This window comes from Pelophylax lessonae, assembly GCF_965119305.1.
Source record: "Pelophylax lessonae genome assembly, chromosome: 1".
NCBI classification, from domain to species: Eukaryota; Metazoa; Chordata; class Amphibia; order Anura; family Ranidae; genus Pelophylax; species Pelophylax lessonae.
The window spans coordinates 301,922,299-301,941,933 of NC_138768.1; the positions used below are offsets into that span (position 1 = coordinate 301,922,299).

At 44.4% G+C, this 19,635-nt stretch overlaps 1 protein-coding gene across 1 annotated transcript; it reads right to left on the bottom strand.

The window, feature by feature from the left end:
• Positions 1 to 7,525: 7,525 nt before the first annotated feature.
• FICD (FIC domain protein adenylyltransferase) lies at positions 7,526 to 13,725 on the bottom strand. Its single transcript, XM_082262061.1, has 3 exons — positions 13,634 to 13,725; positions 10,570 to 10,903; positions 7,526 to 8,799 (listed from the first exon to the last, which is right to left on the bottom strand). Exons 1-3 carry the CDS (start codon positions 13,655 to 13,657, stop codon positions 7,730 to 7,732), a joined length of 1,428 nt encoding a protein of 475 aa, XP_082118187.1. The 5' UTR covers positions 13,658 to 13,725; the 3' UTR covers positions 7,526 to 7,729.
• Positions 13,726 to 19,635: the final 5,910 nt, after the last annotated feature.

The window sequence follows — 19,635 nt, forward strand, 5'->3', positions numbered from 1 at the left end:
AGGTGATCAAATACCACCAAAAGAAAGCTCTGTTTGTGGGAAAAAAAGGACGTGAAATTCGTTTAGGTACAGCGTCGCACGACCGCGCAATTGTCCGTTAAAGTCACGCAGTAAAAAAAAAAAAATCGCAAAAAAACCCCTGGTCCTTTAGCAGCCAAATCCTCCGGGGCTTAAGTGGTTAATACAGACTTACCTGTAAAATTCATTTCTTGAAGTACATCATGGGGCACAGAGGTCCCTCCCCTCTTCTATGGGGCCTTTATTGCTTGCTACAAAACTGAGGTACTTCCTGTGTGGGAGAGATTATATGGGGGGGGAGCATCCTTTCTAATTGGTTGCCACTGTCCTTCATCTGTAGGTGGCTATATAACCCATATGTTATGATTTATGGCTCTGTGTCCCATGCTGTACTTCAAGAATGGATTTTCCAGGTAAGTCTGTATTAAAAAAAATCCATTTATAGGGAACCAGAAGAGGTTGTCAGTTCAGAGCCCCAAATGCAAAGAGGAAGAGGCAGGATTTGAAACAGTAACCTCTGCAAGAATGAGGTGGCGCAGATGCAGCACATGTGCAGTAAGGTGCCACTCAGGGGCATGTGCTCTAGAGCCAAACGTAATGGCAAGTTTACATTTTTAACCCTGGCCATTCTGATTCCTACAGTACCACTGTAAGGATGGACAGCTGTTCCAATACAAACAAAGGGGAATGCTGAACTGGGCACCCTGGGATGAGCGTTCAGAGACTCTGCCCATGCTCACCATATTAGTGCCAGGATTAATGGGGATATACTTGCTTTGCCCTCCATGATGGGCATACCCCCACAGGAGTCTTCAGAGACTGTTGCACTACATGACAAGGGGGCACCCATACAGCAGGGTCCAGTGCAGAGTGACATTATAGTCCATCCTACATCTTCCAACATATGGGGTCCGGTCCCCTTAAGGCTCTGCTGAGGTGTCAACCAATCTGGAATATGCATGAAGAGCCACAGAAGCTTTGGGGTAGCTGACTGATAGAAGAATCATCTTGGAATATAATCACTCAGAGAGAGAACCCTCCGTAGGAGAGAGTAGACTTCTCTTAGTAGAAAGAAGAGGTCCATCACCTAAGGACACTAGAAAAAAAAAACTAAGGCTAGCTGGAAGTGGGAAGAGTTATATAGGGGAAATGTCCCTGCAGCCTTCCTTGTTTGCCAATGTCCAATCTCAGAAAGGTACCTGCATTTAACCCAGCCGTAATCATGTAAAAGGAGCTGGTGTCCTGTGCGATCAGGAAATCAGGTTTACTTCCCTACCAGATGCAGCTGTGCTGTTATGGCAGAGCTGTGTGAGTCTCAGACCTGGACTAAGGAAGGAAAAACAGCTCCCTTATATGCATCTCATCTGTGTATTTACCTTTAACAAGTACAGACTGTAATTATTCATTAAAATAGGCGATTGGGATATCTGCTAATACTGGCATATTTTATCATGTTTAGGCGTGGGCATCCTTCTGGTCACACCAGTTTTGATTAAATATTTTAGGTACCAGTTAAGTCTTCCAAACAATGGAGTTGGGTCCAATTGTAAGTCAAGGTACTATAAAAATATAGTAAACAAGTTCCACTACAGATGGCGCATTTTGGTTTACACTAACATGAAACAAGACACTGGTATTAAAATAATTTATTGTACATACTGTTACACAGTAGACAACACTAAAGTGCACACTGCTTACAATATAAACATCTATTCAAGGTGCTGGCAGTTTCATTTGTCACAACTCCTTACAGTCTAATATAAAATGTATTAATAGGTCCAGAGTTGAAGATTAAGGAGTCATCTTATATGAAAATGCTACAGGACTCCTCTACACTACCTACACAGCCTACAGCATTATTGTTCAATTGGGTTAAAGAGGAAGTAAACCCTCCTCTGACACTTTTCCCTATAGGTAAGCCTATATTAAGGCTTACCTATAGGTACTGTAAATATCTCCTAAACATGTACCGTTTAGGAGATATTTACCTTACATGCAGCCAGCGACGTCACTGGCGCATGCGCTCTGAAGGAACGGCCGCTCGTGCCATTCCTTCAGAGTCCGTGCCGTGACTGTCGGCTCTCACGCGCGTGCGCAGGAGTGACGTCACCGCGGCTCCGGCCAATCAGGTGGCCGGATGCCGCGATCCCGGAAGACAGGCGACTGGACATTTTTAAATTCCAACTTCAAGTAAAACTTTATTTAGGCTTCCAGTAGAGGGTCGTTTGGGAACCTCTGGCCATTTATTATTGCGGCCTGTTGCTCAGAATATGTCAACTATGAATCAGTGGATGCCTATTGCTGTGACTGTAATTGAAAATTAGCAGTCGTTAGATTCTAGCCCAGCTATATACACCGAAGAAGGTAGTGACTGTGCTACATCAAAGCATCTTTTTGTATTGAATTAGCATTTTATTGCAGTACAGGTAATTATCAGTATGATAGATGTGGATTTCAGCGCTTGGTTGGTGATTGACAGACAACGTTGTCACTTCTTTACTATAAATATTTTTCATATGCTCATTCCTATTGACTGCTTGATTCCTTGTTTTTGTTTGCGTATTATTGCTTTTTATGTCTGTTTTGGAGACCTCACTTCCCACACTGACACCATTTACCACCACTCTTTTTAGACCCGGTGACACCATAACTGGGACTCCATTTCTATATGTGATGCAGGCAGATCATGGCTGGTGGGAGGGGTGTAGCTGCCTGATGACATTCCTTATGCATAGTACACACGATGAGAATATTGGACGAAAAATACCGCTTTCAGAATGATTGTCCGATAATCTATTCATTAGTACACAGCTTTGGAGAGCCAATCACAACAGTTCCTGCAAAATTATCCGAAGACACAAACAAACAATTTTCTCGTAAGATAACAGAACAAATGATTTTTTGTGTAATCAGTATAGTATTTGTACAAAAAAATAAAATAAAAATAGTGTGGCCAAGACCATGCATGTTCAGAAACGAAAACATACATTACAATAAACAACATCACTTCCGAAGATATATTATGTCGTACGAGAATTTTCATAACTTTAGACTTTTAGTCTGTTGGTTTTCAATACGAGACTAGCATGTGAAATAAAAAACGGGTGATCAGTTGTCCTATATTCTCATCATGTGTAAGAGGAATTAGTAATTCTCCCAAGAGCCCTCAGCCCTGATGAAAGCTTGGGAGGGGTTATGCAAATATCCAAATGTCTTTATTAGTGGAAGGCAGACTACGGTAAGTAGGCTTTTCTTTTCCATGCAGACTACCCTAAGTAACACCCATGTGATGCTGAGCTTCCATGATGGAAAGGGCTGAAATCCACTGAACAGAAGGGACTGGCCAGGGACAAAGACTGGGGAGAAATGCATTAGACCATGCTTGATGTCCCCCAGCAAGCAGGCTGGCTCTGCATTGCAGCAGCTTCTAGTGCACACTGTTTGCAATGAAATCAGAGTAAGCAACATCAGTACAGGAGAGATGCCCATACAACTGTGCAAGGTAGGGCTGAAGTTCAGCTTTGAAAATCTCAGAGTTGCAAATATAACCCCAGCTGGATGATATTCCTTGCTACCGGTCATGATAACTGGAACAGGAAGCGAAAGACATACAGTGGTAAAAATGAACAGAAGCTTCAACCAAAAAGCCTGGAGTTGGGCTTTATATAAAATAGATTATCAGACTTAGGCCCCATTTATACTAGAACAGGGTGCAGGAAACCCACGTTTCGTGCACAGTTCCCAAACCACATTCAAAATGCATTGTAGTTGTGATCCTCACCCGGTGGAACTGCAGTCTGCTCACATAAATTTGTAATAAAAACATATTTGCCATTCTGAAGCTTCCCTTCAACCACCTTCCATATTATTTTATATGATACTGTACTTGCCAAAAATACTATGCTGCAGAAATCTCCCTCCACATAGTCTGGCTGCAGCCATTTTAACTGTGGGCAGCTGAAGCTGCTGCCTGTTCACTTCCTGGATTTACACAAAGACACACTCACACCACTGCTTGCCTGCACATTTCTCCTCTCTTGATGATTACTCATGAATCTCTGCAGTCTACTGTTATCTCTACCCTCATCCAGCCCCCTCCAGCTCTGCAGCTCTCATTGGCTGTCCTATGACTCATTCCTCCTCCCTTGCTGGCAAACTAACAAAATAGTGAGAGAGCTGTGCATGAAGTCATTAGCCTAGCCCTAGGCTAATTACCAGACAAGAAAGAGGAAGTAGGCTGTATAAGGTATTTACTGGCAGAAAAAAACTGTTTTACTATACAAAATTAAAACAAGGGCAGAGGATTTAATAGATTAAAAAATGACTGACGAGCCGCTTTAACTTAATGACACCCCAGATGCAGGTTGCAAACGCAATGTGTTTGTCTTTACTGGATTGCATGGTACTTCTGATCCCGTTGCAGCGAGTCCCAAAAGTAATGCATGCACTTCTTTTGATGTGGTGCAGTGCGATCTGAGCACATCAAAAGGAATAGGCTCAAATCCCACTGCAGTGAACGGCCTGTGACTCTCAATTGTACAGGAACATGCTTCCCGTGTGAAGTGGCCCTTTAATCCAACAAATACCCCTTCCCATATTACCATTGTAAACCACCTTACAGGTGTTATTTCTTCACTGAAATAGAATTTGGTTTCTATATCCAATTGCACCTTTTATTTAGTTCAGCTGCTGTGGAGTGTTTGATTGATTATATATATCAAAGTGCAGGTAAAATAAAAGCAAGTAAAGCGGAGGTTGTGAAAACATTCTCATTCATAAGGGTTTCTGATCATTATCCTGGCTTATTGTTAGCCCAACCAATCCAGTTCATTAAAATTACACTAAACAACATCCCCATTTTCCAAAAATAAAATGGGGTGGGGTGGTTTGGCAAAAGCCATCCCTGCCTTCATTTTTACCTGATGTGCCTTAATTCTGTTTGTATTGTATGTACTGTAAATAAAGAAATTTAAAATGGGAAAAAAAAAAGCCATCCCTGCCGGGAGAAGACAGGGATTATTGCTAGCAGCTATAGCAGCCCCTAGCGTTAATTGAAAGTGAATCTGGCAGGTTGATTGTACCCAAGTCGATGGATCAACTCAGTACCTTCAGCCTGCTCATACATGATTCGAATCTCGGCTGGTTCCTGCTGAACAGGCTGAGATTTGAACTGTCTATGGCTGGCCTATATCCATCTCAGGAGCAAGGAAGAGAGGGTGGCTATGTTCTTACATATAGGGGGACCAAACAGAATGTATAAAGCGACCCCCGAACAGAGAAAAAAAAAAAAAAGAATTGAGGAGGCGGAGGTATTTCTTTGAGTTAAGAATACATACTTAAATAAACTTTTATTTTTTTTAAACCCAGGTTTAGTGTCACTTAAAAATTCTCTCACAAGTCTCATGGCCTTTGAGAATATCTCTAAAGCCACAACTTTATTTTCTTGATTTAGGGTAGCACAGAAAATGTTTTAAACCCATCAGTTTTTTTTTTTTTTTTTGCCATCAAAGTCCCATTTAAGAGATTTCACCTTTAGGCAGGTTTCACACTATTGAAAATTTGAGGTGTTCTTCTCCGCATCCAATTTGCATGTCAGGAGATTGTGACTGGCTCTCTGTGGAGCTGGTTCACATATTTCGGATCAGCTCCGGTGCAGATTGCACAGGAGTCTTGTGCGTTTTCTGGTCCATTTCAGGCAGGGGCGTCAAACTCCATTTCATCACGGGCCACATCAGCATTATAGTTGCCATCAAATGGCCGGTTGCATCTGTAAGACTAGATGTCCAGAGCACCCCACCCTATAAAATCAGATGCCAAGAGCCCCCCCCCCCCCATCAGAAATCATGGGTCTCCCACACTAACATCACAGTGCACCCCCCTCTTACCAGGTGTTGCTGCCAGGAAGAAGCTAGGGGCAGTGCAGTGAAGCAGAGAATGCAGGATCTGGAGGAGAACCAGAGGAAGGCTGGAGTCAGCTGCCAGAGTCTGAATGCTGAGACTAGGGGAGGCGGAGATTAAAGCATGCTAGAAAGAGGTGCAGGATCTCTAGGAGCAGTTCTGTCCTCTCTGCTGCCGACTACTAAAACATGGTGGGGACAGAGATGAGGGGGTGCTGTAGTTGCAGGATAGGTGTGAGAGCCACATAAAATGGCCTGGCAGGCCAGATACGACCCCCGGACCTTGTGTTTGACATCTGTGCTTTACAGCCAAGGAAGCTGCTTCTGTTTGATCTGCAACTGCCCTGGTGCTGCACATGTGATTAGTTATGATTTTGTGTTTTGTTTTTTAAACCAATAAAATCGATTTAGCTCCACTTTATGATTTACTGCTGCCCAGGGGCTCTGGGCTTCAGCAAAACGGCAGCATCAAGCAAGAAGAAAGAGGAGCAATGATGGAGGCAGTTTAAAGCACTCACTCATTTTGGTAGCATAATTATTGTAAAATGTATGTTTCTTCCTTAAAAAAAAAAAATAAAAGTATTTTTTTATCAAGTTGTTTTGGGCAAAGTTACACTTTAACAATTTACTTTTTTTTATAGTCTTAGTTCTATAAAGCAGAATAAGAACTGCTCACTCTTGGGACTGTTTCTCTTTAATTGATAGTTGATCTAGAGCTGTGTGAACTAAAGGGGTGTCCCCTTCATGAGCCATTGAGCTGTCTGTTCTGAATAGCGCTAAACAGCAGGAGTCAAATTATGCTCTTAACAGCACAGGTAAAAAAAAAAGAAGCCTTGCAGACACACCATACATTCTCTAAATGTATAAGGGCTCTTTCATACAGGATGTCCGTCGGACGGACTCAGTTTTTCTCAGCGGGGGAATCGATCCGCTGATCCCCCGCTGAGCAGGAGAATGACAGGACAGCTGTTCTCCGCACTGTGTACGGAGACACAGCTGTCAGAGCCCCATACATCTCTATGGGGGAATCGGATGGGAACGGACCGTCGCTCCGTTCTCATCCAATCCCATCCGATCCGCTGGATGGATGGAAAATAGGGTTTCCATCCGTCCAGATTTGACAGATCGGATCGGGTGTCAGCGGACACGTCTCCGCTGACATCCGATGCCCCATAGAAGATGCATGGGGGACCGTTCACCTCCACCAAAAAAGAACTGACAGGCAGATCTGAACGGTCCGCCTGTGTGAAAGGGGCCTTAATCTAAAGCGGTTTATTTGAAGCCCTTAAATTACAGATCCAGTCTGGTAGTTTTTTTTTTTTTACTCAAAAAACTTAAATCATGTTTAAAGCCATAGCTAGCACTCTCATTAAGCAGGTTACAAACACTGTTTAAAGCTTGCTAAAGAATATTAAGAGGGTGTTTAAAGTTGCACTCCCAGACTAGCTGAAGGGTCTTTTGGGGTCTTCAAGAAAGCAGCTTTTAAAACACTTTCTCAACTGGATGCTCTTGAGACTTGAGTTGACAAGCCAATGTTAAACACAGCCTGTATGTTTAATGCCTTTTGAAGTTGGAGAACCACAAAAACATGTAGTGCATTATATATAGTGTATATTAATAAGTATGCTTTAGGAAACAAGCCATAAAACTGGTATTGTATATTTGTCAGTTTGCACTGTGGTACAATCCTGTAGGTATGAAATGCTCAAGAAATGTAGCAGCAAAATTGTTCAAATAAATTAACAAGATGTAGCCGACATCTCAGGGAAGTGTAAAAGTTTAAGGCAACTAAGGCCACAGCATAATCTAAAAGTTTAGGTCTTCACTTGAATGGTTTGTTTGCAGAAATCAGGGTTAGGTTCTGGGAGACCAACAGGATGCTCTGTCGTGGCTATTAAAAACAGATCTAAGGTTGTCTCAGTACATTTGGCAATAAAGCGAATGAAAGGTCTCACGTCCCCTTCATTTGCCATTTCTAAAACGTGATAATATTCTGACCTCTGCTCTTTCCGGATGGTTACTGGTGGGTATCCTGCCTGCATGAGAATGAGATTCATGAGCAAGCGTGAAGTCCTTCCGTTACCATCTACAAATGGGTGGATATATACCAGTTTATAATGCGCTAAGGCTGAAAACTCCACAGGATGCAAGCTCATGGCTTCATCTGAATTCAGCCACAGCACAAACTCCTGCATATGCTTTTCGACGTCTCTGGGATGTGGTGGTATATGATGACCTACAAACACTTGGGTAGAGCGAAATCTCCCAGCTTCAACAGGATCCACATAACCGAGCACTCTCCGATGTATCTCCAGTATGTCATTGATTGTCACAAAACCAATACGAGAAACTAAAGTGGTGTTCATATATTTCATGGCTGCATGCATTCCAATCACTTCATTTTGTTCCTCAAGGCTCTTACCAGGCACTGCGTAGCGGGTTTCAATTATATGGCGGATTTCAGACAATGAAAGTGTGTTGCCTTCAATGGCCACCGTGTGATAAATGTGGTGATAATAAGACTCTTCCATTACCCTGCGGAGAGCAGAGCTACCCTTTGGAATGGACATCAGTTTCTTAACCTTGCTGTCAATTATACTGAAATACCTCTGATCTATTTCTTCAACCAATGGCAATGTCCGGTCGCGGTTTATTAGAGCCTTTTCATTGTTAGGAGAGATCATTAATGCTTTGGAATACAGGTAATCTGCCTGGATGACATCTTTTTCTTCCTCCAGAAGGATACCTAGCTCATTAAGAGCATCCACATGATCTGGATCCATCTTTAAGGTGTGGAGAAGAAGTTTATGTGCCTTTTCTCTTTTGCCTTGACGCTTCATTTCTAGGGCTTGGTTGAGAGCAGCTCTGGCTTCAAACGTGACCTCTGCAATATTAAAAAGAAGTCTTTATTAAGTCAAAGTCTTTATCGGCCACGGGCAGTCACATTCTGCTTGCATTAAAGAGGAAGTAAACTTTCATCACTAAATTTTTACTATAGGTAAGCCTATAATAAGACTTCCCTATAGGTAGTGTGCACATTTATGAGATATCTACTGTATATGCAGCCAGTGACATCATTGGCGCATGCGCTCTGAAGGAACGGCCCCTGTGCTGTTCCTTCAGAGCCCTGTGCAGTGACCGCATGCGCAGGAGTGACCTCATCGCAGCTCCGGCCAGTCACAGAGCCATGACATTGCATCACAGGAATGCTTCGTTTTAAGGTAAGTTTCACATAATGTGCTAGTATGCAATGCATACTAGCACATTATGCCTTTACCTTGCAGTAAGAAAAAAAAACAAAAAAAAAAAAAAAAAAAAAAAAACATCCATCAGTCTACAATTGCTTTAAGTCAAGAGGTTACAAAAGACAAAAATGTAACTAGACATAGGACGGTACCACCACAGTCTACAGATGGTACTGGATCATAATTCCCACCTCCTTCTAAAACATCCCCAACAACCCCCCCCCCCCTGGTTTCTTATCTTGCCTCCAACCCTGCCTTTTTTTTTTTTTTCTTTTCTATTCATTACTACCCACCTGCTGACCCCCCCCCCCCCCCCGGTTTCTTATCTTGCCTCCAACCCTGCCTTTTTTTTTTCTTTTCTATTCACACTACCCACCTGCTGACCCCCCCCAAACTGCAGACCATGTTTTCATTAGACCCACCTCCCCATAACTTATTCCTCCTGTTACTCTGGGGAATACCCCCCTGTTCTGTTCCTTGAATAAAACCTGGGTGACATTGCAACACTAAGAACATGCCCTCATCTACTTGCTTGAAATGTATAGTTTTTATCAAGGGTTGGACTGCCATGTGATATCTAGGATGGTTTATATTTTTTGCATCTTTTGGTTTTATAATCTCTGTGGTCCCCCCTGTTAGAACACAATAGCACAGCAGGCAGATCACTGTACTAACATCGGGTAGTTAGTACAGAAACCTCCTCAGTTTGTCTTCATTCAGCTGCTGGGTTGAACGAAATAAAAACTGAATGCGTGTACCAGGCTTTAGTGAACAGGGGTCACCAATTCAAGCAGTACAGATCTTTCCAAAAAGGAGACAGACAACAACGAAAACACTTTCTAGTAGAATGAATACAAATGTGAACTTCTGTCAAATTTTATTGGTTTCTTGGTGAAGACTGTCCTCCACTTCCTGTGTCATTCTATAGGAATTCTCCCAACAGAGACACAGAAAGCAAAGAGGACTTAGGGCTGGGTTCACACGTCTGGCGAGGGTTTCAGTCTAGGAGTCTGGTATGGTTCTGTTCACTGGTTTAGGTGTGATTCAGGTGTGTAAACCGGACCAAAAATCGCACAGGACGCTTTTTAAAACCCCATCACGGCTATGCTGCATGTGTGGCCTGGTTGCGATGAGAAGCCTGCCGGTTCACATGTTATACGATTTGGATGCAGTTAAAACTGCATTCAATTCGCATATATGTGAACCGAGCCTGAGAGACATTTTTAACTTTTCCCAGCAATTTCCAAAAGTACAACAAAAAAAGTTTTGGGAAGAAATCAGCTTTATCAGAGAAATTCTGGTGTTCATTTTAAACTGAATGCTGGTCACATATTTGCCATGGTATGTGAAAGACCTTGGTAAGACAGGATGACATACAGTAAGTAAACATACAACACAATGTCTATTACCTGCAGAAGGTTTCTGTTTGAACACCAAAAATTCAATTGCAGCTGAAGTAACAGTAAGACTTGTTGACTGTCCTGTGGATGTGTGAATGCGCTCATCTCCTCCCCAGAGGTTATAATGAAGGAGAACTTTCACAGCTGCTATGTAATGTTCCTCCAGCCCACTCAGCGGGACAAGGACCACCAAAAGTGACCCAGATAATATCACTAGTGCTGCCCTCATTCCAAAGCGGCTACCCAACTGTGGCCACTGAAAGTCCTTGGCGGCCATTGAAGTATCCATCATCCAATGCCACACATTTGCAGCATGGTCATGCTCCTGAAGGTCACCACGATCCTGCAATAAAACAAAACATGCTAAATGCTGCTGTATGGAGAATTTAAGGCTTATTAAAGAAAGCAATGGAAAGTGCCGTAACTAAAGACAACTGGTCCGAAATCATTTCTTTACTAATATGGCTATCGTAAATATAAACCCGATTAGCTGGAACATAGAAAGATTTTATTTTCCTTAATGAGGACAAGGAAATATTCTTTTAAAGATTAAACTAGATTATAAACCTCCAGCAACTGTAGAACTACAAATATCAGAGTGCTTTTTAAGACAAACCAGCTAACGTCTCCATCTGTATCCAACAAACTGGCCTAAGGTTGGTATATAAAGACCAATTCCATACATTTCACAACCTTTTTTCAGTGGTGGCACCCCTTTAAAAGTATGCAAAATCCCCAGTCTACAATGTAAAAAAACAGAAATGTTATTTATCAATGGCAAACCTGAGCCTGGGACAATGCACCCAAATGCCTTGATGAAATTAACGTCACATCAGAGAGGACCGTATCACATCAGAGTCATATTCTTTGGCTCTAGCAAGGAAACATCATTGCATGCTATGGTGCTGGGGGCAGCCTGCCCACACCTAAGCTACTCATTATGCTGATCCAGGGGTCCTGTGCTCACCACAGCCTAGGGGAGCCCAAATGGCACCTTAGTTGAGAAACATTAACCTGGACAATGCACATTAAAGTACATACATGAGAACCCCCTCCCCCAACTAACTTACACCTGTGTCAGTGTAAGTACATACATGAGAAGAACCCCCACTTATGTCAGTTCATATAAGCCAATCTTCCCTCCTTTACAACTGTGTCAGTCAGTACATACAATAGAACTCTCCATTACACCTGTGCTAGTGAAAATACATACATACACATACATACAAGCTCAACCACCCACCCCCCCCCCCCTTACACCAGTGTCAGAATACACATGAGAACCCCCCCCCCCCTACCTTTCCACCAGTGTCAGTACAGACATAAGAACCTCCCCCCACCAGTGTCAGTACATACATGAGAACCCCCCCCCCTTCCTTTCAACCAGTGTCGGTACATACATGAGAACACCCCCCCCCTTCCTTTCCACCAGTGTCAGTACATACATGAGAACACCCCCCCCCCTCCTTTCCACCAGTGTCAGTACATACATGAGAACCCCCCCCCCCCACCAGTGTCAGTACATACATGAGAACCCCCCCCCCTTCCTTTCAAACAGTGTCAGTACATACATGAGAAACCCCCCCCCTTCCTTTCCACCAGTGTCAGTACATACATGAGAACCCCCCCCTTCCTTTCAAACAGTGTCAGTACATACATGAGAACACCCCCCCCCCTTCCTTTCCACCAGTGTCAGTACATACATGAGAACCCCCCCTTCCTTTCAAACAGTGTCAGTACATACATGAGAACACCCCCCCCTTCCTTTCAAACAGTGTCAGTACATACATGAGAACACCCCCCCCCCCTTCCTTTCCACCAGTGTCAGTACATACATGAGAACACCCCCCCCCTTTTTTTTTTCACCAGTGTCAGTACATACATGAGAACACCCCCCCCCCTTTTTTTTTTTCACCAGTGTCAGTACATACATGAGAACACCCCCCCTTCCTTTCCACCAGTGTTAGTACATACATGAGAACACCCCCCTCCCTTTTTTTTTTCACCAGTGTTAGTACATACATGAGAACACCCCCCTCCCTTTTTTTTTTTCACCAGTGTTAGTACATACATGAGAACACCCCCCTCCCTTTTTTTTTCACCAGTGTCAGTACATACATGAGAACACCCCCCCCCCCCTTTTTTTTTTCCAGTGTCAGTACATACATGAGAACACCCTTCCCCCCTCTTCCTTTCCACCAGTGTCAGTAAATACAGAACTGCAACATAACCCCCATTACACCAGTGCCAGTATGTCCATGAGAAACAACATCCCCACCCCCTTATCACAGGAATCACTTCCCTGCCACCACTGACATTGTCCATACATATCAGACAGCCCTCACACACCCAGTCAGTGTCAGTACATACATATCAGACAGCCCTCACACACCCAGTCACCAGTGTCAGTACATACATATCAGACAGCCCTCACACACCCAGTCAGTGTCAGTACATACATATCAGACAGCCCTCACACACCCAGTCAGTGTCAGTACATACATATCAGACAGCCCTCACACACCCAGTCAGTGTCAGTACATACATATCAGACAGCCCTCACACACCCAGTCACCAGTGTCAGTACATACATATCAGACAGCCCTCACACACCCAGTCAGTGTCAGTACATACATATCAGACAGCCCTCACACACCCAGTCAGTGTCAGTACATACATATCAGACAGCCCTCACACACCCAGTCAGTGTCAGTACATACATATCAGACAGCCCTCACACACCCAGTCAGTGTCAGTACATACATATCAGACAGCCCTCACACACCCAGTCACCAGTGTCAGTACATACATATCAGACAGCCCTCACACACCCAGTCAGTGTCAGTACATACATATCAGACAGCCCTCACACACCCAGTCAGTGTCAGTACATACATATCAGACAGCCCTCACACACCCAGTCACCAGTGTCAGTACATACATATCAGACAGCCCTCACACACCCAGTCAGTGTCAGTACATACATATCAGACAGCCCTCACACACCCAGTCAGTGTCAGTACATACATATCAGACAGCCCTCACACACCCAGTCACCAGTGTCAGTACATACATGGGACCCCCCGAACACCCCCATCAGCTGGGACCGAATACTGTTCCTCTTTAGGATGACGCACAGCAAACTTCTAGCTCTGGTCACACCTACCTTAAAAGTCTGAACTTCTATTGGCTACTCCCGTTAGGTTTTCTTTTCCTGTAAGCTATCGCCTTTCTCCGCCACGCCGCACAGCATGGCTTCAAACAGTAGGAGAACACAGTGTGGTTCATTCTATCCACCCATATGTCCTCACACCGATATATGTGGGCGGCTTCATTGCTGGAATAGTCCATAGGAGAGGCTACAACATGGCGCCATCAGCGCTTCGTTCTCTAGTAGCCGCTTAGAAGCAAGGCAGTAACTCTGAAAGGATTGGACGTCAAACCAGAGCGTGGTGTATTTTGATTGGACGCTATATAAAGTTTAGCTGTACTGCACTCAAGAAAACGAACGTCTAATGTTTTAGGAAAATGTTACATTTGCTTGAGGTGGGGGGCTGACAGCAAAGTCAGTGGATATGTAGACGATCCGGGGCAGCCGCAAGGAGAGTGATTGATACATTGATGTCGGGTGTGGGCGGGGCCGGTATGCGGGGCTCCGCCCCCTTGTTCAGTGCATAGAGAAACAGAAGCTGCCTGTGGCAGGGGGCGGGACCAATTGTAACTGCTGTATGTGTCTCCACAGCGGTGTATAATTCAGGTTTATTATACACTGTTGTGTGTGCTCATACAGCAGTTACAATTGGCCCCGCCCCCTGCCACCTTCCTCCCCCAGACAGCTTCTGTTTCTCTATTCAAGGAACAAAAGGGGTGGAGCCCCGCATAACGGTCCCTCCCACACCCGATATCAGTGCTTGAACTTGACAGTTGAAATTATTAATAGCTGAATTAATAATAATAATATATTTTATATTTAATTTGTTTACTTATTTCATACTGATTATATAGGCAGTCTGGTCCTAGGCGATGGGCAGGCAAAACACTGGACCATTCAGTCCAGGAGTACTGACAACAATTGTCATGATTCATTTAACCACTTAAGCCCCAGCCCTATTTCGGACACTTTTTGTTTACAAGTAGAAAACTACTTAGAATCCCCAAACATTATATATATTTTTTTAGCAAAGACTCGGTCATTGCAATATTTTTTGTCACGCGGTATTTGCGCAGCGGTCTTTAAAACTCAATTTTTTTGGAAAAATTTTGAAGAATAACATTTCACTGCATTTAAAAAATAGTAAACAGTAAAGTTAGCCCATTTTTTTTGTACATTGTGAAAGATGATGTCACGCCGAGTAAATAGATACCCAACATGTTACGGTTTAAAATTGCGCACACCTGTGGAATGGCGACAAACTACGGTCAATAGAGATCTCAATAGGCGACGCTTTAACATTTTTTAACAGTTACCAGTTTAGAGTTAGAGTGTAGCTCTTTTTTTTATTTATTATTGCTCACGCTCTGGCGATCGCGGCGATACCTCACATGTGTGGTTTGAACAGTGATTTCATTCGCGGCTCGACTTCCATATACAGTAGGTACGGAAAGTATTCAGACCCCCTTAAATTTTTTACTCTTTGTTATATTGCAGCCATTTGCTAAAATCATTTAGGTTCATTCTTCTTCCTCATGAATGTACACATAGCACCCCATACTGACAGAAAAACACAGAATTGTTGACATTGTTGCAGATTTATTAAAAAAGAAAAACTGAAATATCACATGGTCCTAAGTATTCAGACCCTTTGCTGTGACACTCATATATTTAACTCAGGTGCTTTCCATTTCTTCTGATCATCCTTGAGATGGTTCTACACCTTCATTTGAGTCCAGCTGTGTTTGATTATACTGATTGGACTTGATTAGGAAAGCCACACACCTGTCTATATAAGACCTTCCAGATCACAATGCATGTCAGAGCAAATGAGAATCATGAGGTCAAAGGAACTGCCTGAAGAGCTCAGAGACAGAATTGTGGCAAGGCACAGATCTGGCCAAGGTTACAAAAAGATTTCTGCTGCACTTAAGGTTCCTAAGAGCACAGTGGCCTCCATAATCCTCAAATGGAAGACGTTTGGGACGACCAAAACCCTTCCTAGAGCTGGCCGTCCGGCCAAACTGAGCTATCGGGGGAGAAGAGCCTTGGTGAGAGAGGTAAAGAAGAACCCAAAGATCACTGTGGCTGAGCTCCAGAGATGCAGTCAGGAGATGGGAGAAAGTTGTAGAAAGTCAACCATCACTGCAGCCCTCCACCAGTCGGGGCTTTATGGCAGAGTGGCCCGGCGGAAGCCTCTCCTCAGTGTAAGACACATGAAAGCCCGCATGGAGTTTGCTAAAAAACACCTGAAGGACTCCAAGATGGTGAGAAATAAGATTCTCTGGTCTAATGAGACCAAAATAGAACTTTTTGGCCTTAATTCTAAGCGGTATGTGTGGAGAAAACCAGGCACTGCTCATCACCTGTCCAATACAGTCCCAACAGTGAAGCATGGTGGTGGTGGCAGCATCATGCTGTGGGGGTGTTTTTCAGCTGCAGGGACAGGATGACTGGTTGCAATCGAGGGAAAGATGAATGCGGCCAAGTACAGGGATATCCTGGACAAAAACCTTCTCCAGAGTGCTCTGGACCTCAGACTGGGCCGAAGGTTTACCTTCCAACAAGACAATGACCCTAAGCACACAGCTAAAATAACGAGGGAGTGGCTTCACCACAACTCCGTGACTGTTCTTGAATGGCCCAGCCAGAGCCCTGACTTTAACCCAATTGAGCATCTCTGGAGAGACCTAAAAATGGCTGTCCACCAACGTTTACCATCCAACCTGACAGAACTGGAGAGGATCTGCAAGGAGGAATGGCAGAGGATCCCCAAATCCAGGTGTGAAAGACTTGTTGCATCTTTCCCAAAAAGACTCCTGGCTTCATTAGATCAAAAGGGGTCTTCTACTAAATACTGAGCAAAGGGTCTGAATACTTAGGACCATGTGATATTTCAGTTTTTCCTTTTTAATAAATCTGCAACAATGTCAACAATTCTGTGTTTTTCTGTCAGTATGGGGTGCTATGTGTACATTCATGAGGAAGAAGAATGAACGTAAATGATTTTAGCAAATGGCTGCAATATAACAAAGAGTGAAAAATTTAAGGGGGTCTGAATACTTTCCGTACCCACTGTACATTTTCTTTTGTGCGCGAGCTAACGGTGACTGGGGCAGCTAACATTTTTTTTTCGTATTTATTTTATTTTTTTTTATATTTATTACAGGTTTAAAAAAAAAAATCTGATCACTTTTATTGCTGTCACAAGCAATGTAAACATCCCTTGTGACACCAATATGCAGTGACAGGTACTCTTTATGGAGGGATCGAGGGTCTAAAAGACCCTAGACCCCTCCACTACACTTTCATGTATGCAAAACGCAGAAAACTGCATTTTTGCATATTGTCGTTTTTTAAATCTGCCGCCTTTTGCAGCAGAGTAACCCGGAAGTGACGTCATGGACGCCGCCTCCGGGTTACGTCATCGGAGACCCGTTCGAAGCCGCTTCCGGCTTCAATCGGGACTCCATCCAGCCAGCGGACGTGCCGGCTGGGTGCTCGGGTCTCCCGGTGGGACGGGAGGCCCGAGCAAAGTCACGGAAGGCGGCGGGAGGGGGGGTATGTCCCCTCCCGCTCACCCGGGTAACGATCGAGCGGCTCCCGAGCCGCATCGGTCATTACTGACGGAAAGCCGACTGTCGGCTCTAAACCACAGTACCGGGATAGTGCCTCTAGGTAGAGGCATCACCCCGGTATAACACCACAAAGTTTGCAGACGTAGCCCTACGTCACTTTGCGGTAAGTGGTTAAATAGATTTATATGCCTTTGGTCTTAAAATGTTTAGATATAGCCTCTTGTTTAATATGAGCCATCTCCGAGTAAACACATATATATTTATATCTTTAAGATAGAGTAATGCCCCATACACACGTGCAGATTATCTGCAGACTTTTGTCTGCAGACTTACCAAAACCATATGTAGCCCTGTGGATTTTACACAGGCTGTATTATCTGAAATGCCCAGTAGATGGCAGATGGACTCAGTATGCTGTTAATAAAAGATTGAGCACAGAACTTGGTGTAACGTTAAAAAACCATACCCCGTGGAGAAACCATACCCTCGTCACTTCCGGGCTGAAACAGCTGAGCAGCGCAGCAGTGCGCATGCTCAGAGCCCCGGATACGTGATTGAACATTAAAGAATTAGACAAGTGCGCATGCTCGGTGGGCATGAAATTCTCACGGCACTGTGTCTAATGTAAAACTTGCGGCGCTTACATTAAAACAGCTCATCTGAAACGTAAATCATCTCCGCTCTTCGCCCTGTAACTGCCCTCATCTCCGGTAATAAATATAAAAGCGGCGGCGGGTGTAAGAGATGTAAATGTGACGGCGATCGCGGCTCCGTGATCCGCTTTTATATTTATTACCGGAGATGAGGGCAGTGACAGGGCGAAGAGCGGAGATGATTTACGTTGCAGAGGAGCTGTTTTAATGTAAGCGCCGCATGTTTAACTACCGTGAGAAATCCATACCCTCCGTAGCGGAACCGGAAGTGACGAGGGTATGGTTTTCTCACGGGTATGGATTTTTCACGGAACACCTGGCCCTTTCAGTCACAGGATTGTTGCATCATCACAGTGTGACCAGGAAGTGGTGTGTGAGAAAAGACTGAGGGAGATGGGACACCAGCTCTGGATGACTTCTTATCCTTCTGCTCAGGCCTTATCACCTATTAATGTCCTGGGAGGACTTCCTGCACAGCTCTGAGGAAGGAGGTCATGGAAGACTTCTAGAAGTTACCACATGCTCAGCCAGAGACAGGACATGTGACTAGCTGTGAAAGACTTCAGCACAGAGATAGAACCCTGTTGAGAGAACTTACTTCACCCAAGACCACACCAGCTGAGAGAGGGACCCCTGGCAAAGGCAAGCACTGAGTCCAGATGTCTGGTGAATCCAGTGAGAGGAGACTGCAGCGGACTGATCTGGTAAATTGCATTGTGAGGGTAAGCCAAGCCTCTCCCTGTATCACCACAGGGCACCTGTCTCCTCACTCACAGTAAAGACTCTGAGGTCCAGAGTGGACATTGCACAGCTCAGGCTGCTTCAATGACTCTGTGGAACAAGACTTATAAGGGCCCCAACTCTCCTACGTGCACCAACGGCCATTAGGGTGAAGATAAGGGGGTGGGACGCAGGTGTGCTAGTGGGTGGGTGAAGAAAATCCACATTGCATTGTTATCTGTGTTACTCTATTGTATTTTCCTATGTATGTTGGTTCATTTGCTACTTACTATATAAAGTTAGTTCCAGTTAGGCTGTGTCAGTCTCATTGCACCAAGTATGTTCCCAGTGGGACCCCACATCCCTACCCCGGATGCCCCACTGGGTGGAGGCACTGCCGCAGACATGTATCCCAGCTCCCATATAGCGGAGGCTCAGGATCCGCCTGTCAGGCATAGTGAGTTAACTAGGGTTAGGGACCCCCAAAGACACTAGGGGGCGCCCTCAAAACCCCGTTACACATATAATATGAGGTAAAACCTAAACACTTTCAATTTGTATGCAATCCGGCAGGCCCTTGCACTACATAGAAAAGGTAAGTCTGCAGACAAAAGTCTGCAGATAATCTGCACGTGTGTATGGGGCATAAGTATATGCGCTGTGTCTGGTGCTTATTGGATTCATATCGAGTCTGCTGTGTCTTCGTTCCGCCCTCTCCATTCTGGCCGGTGGGTGTGATGATCAGTGCGGTCTCCGGTGTTCAGTGAAAAAACCCTACCCGTGAAAATTCCCTACCCTCGTCACTTCCGGTGACGGAACGTCATACATCAGCTGAGCCGCTTGCCAGTGCGCATGCTCACAGCTGCGGCGGGTAGGGAATTTTCATGGGGTAGTGTTTTTTTGACCTTACACCGCGTCATTTATCAGCTGTTGCAGCGCGTCCGACTGTGCATGGCCATACGCTAAATTATAT

Excerpts from the sequence above, each read along its gene's own strand:
- FICD (XM_082262061.1), bottom strand. The coding sequence starts at position 13,657 with ATGGGGGTGTTCGGGGGGTCCCAT. Across the intron at positions 10,904-13,633 it reads GGGTGTTCGGGGGGTCCCAT|GATCGTGGTGACCTTCAGGA; the intron begins GTATGTACTGAC and ends GTTTTATTGCAG. Across the intron at positions 8,800-10,569 it reads CAAACAGAAACCTTCTGCAG|AGGTCACGTTTGAAGCCAGA; the intron begins GTAATAGACATT and ends TTAATATTGCAG.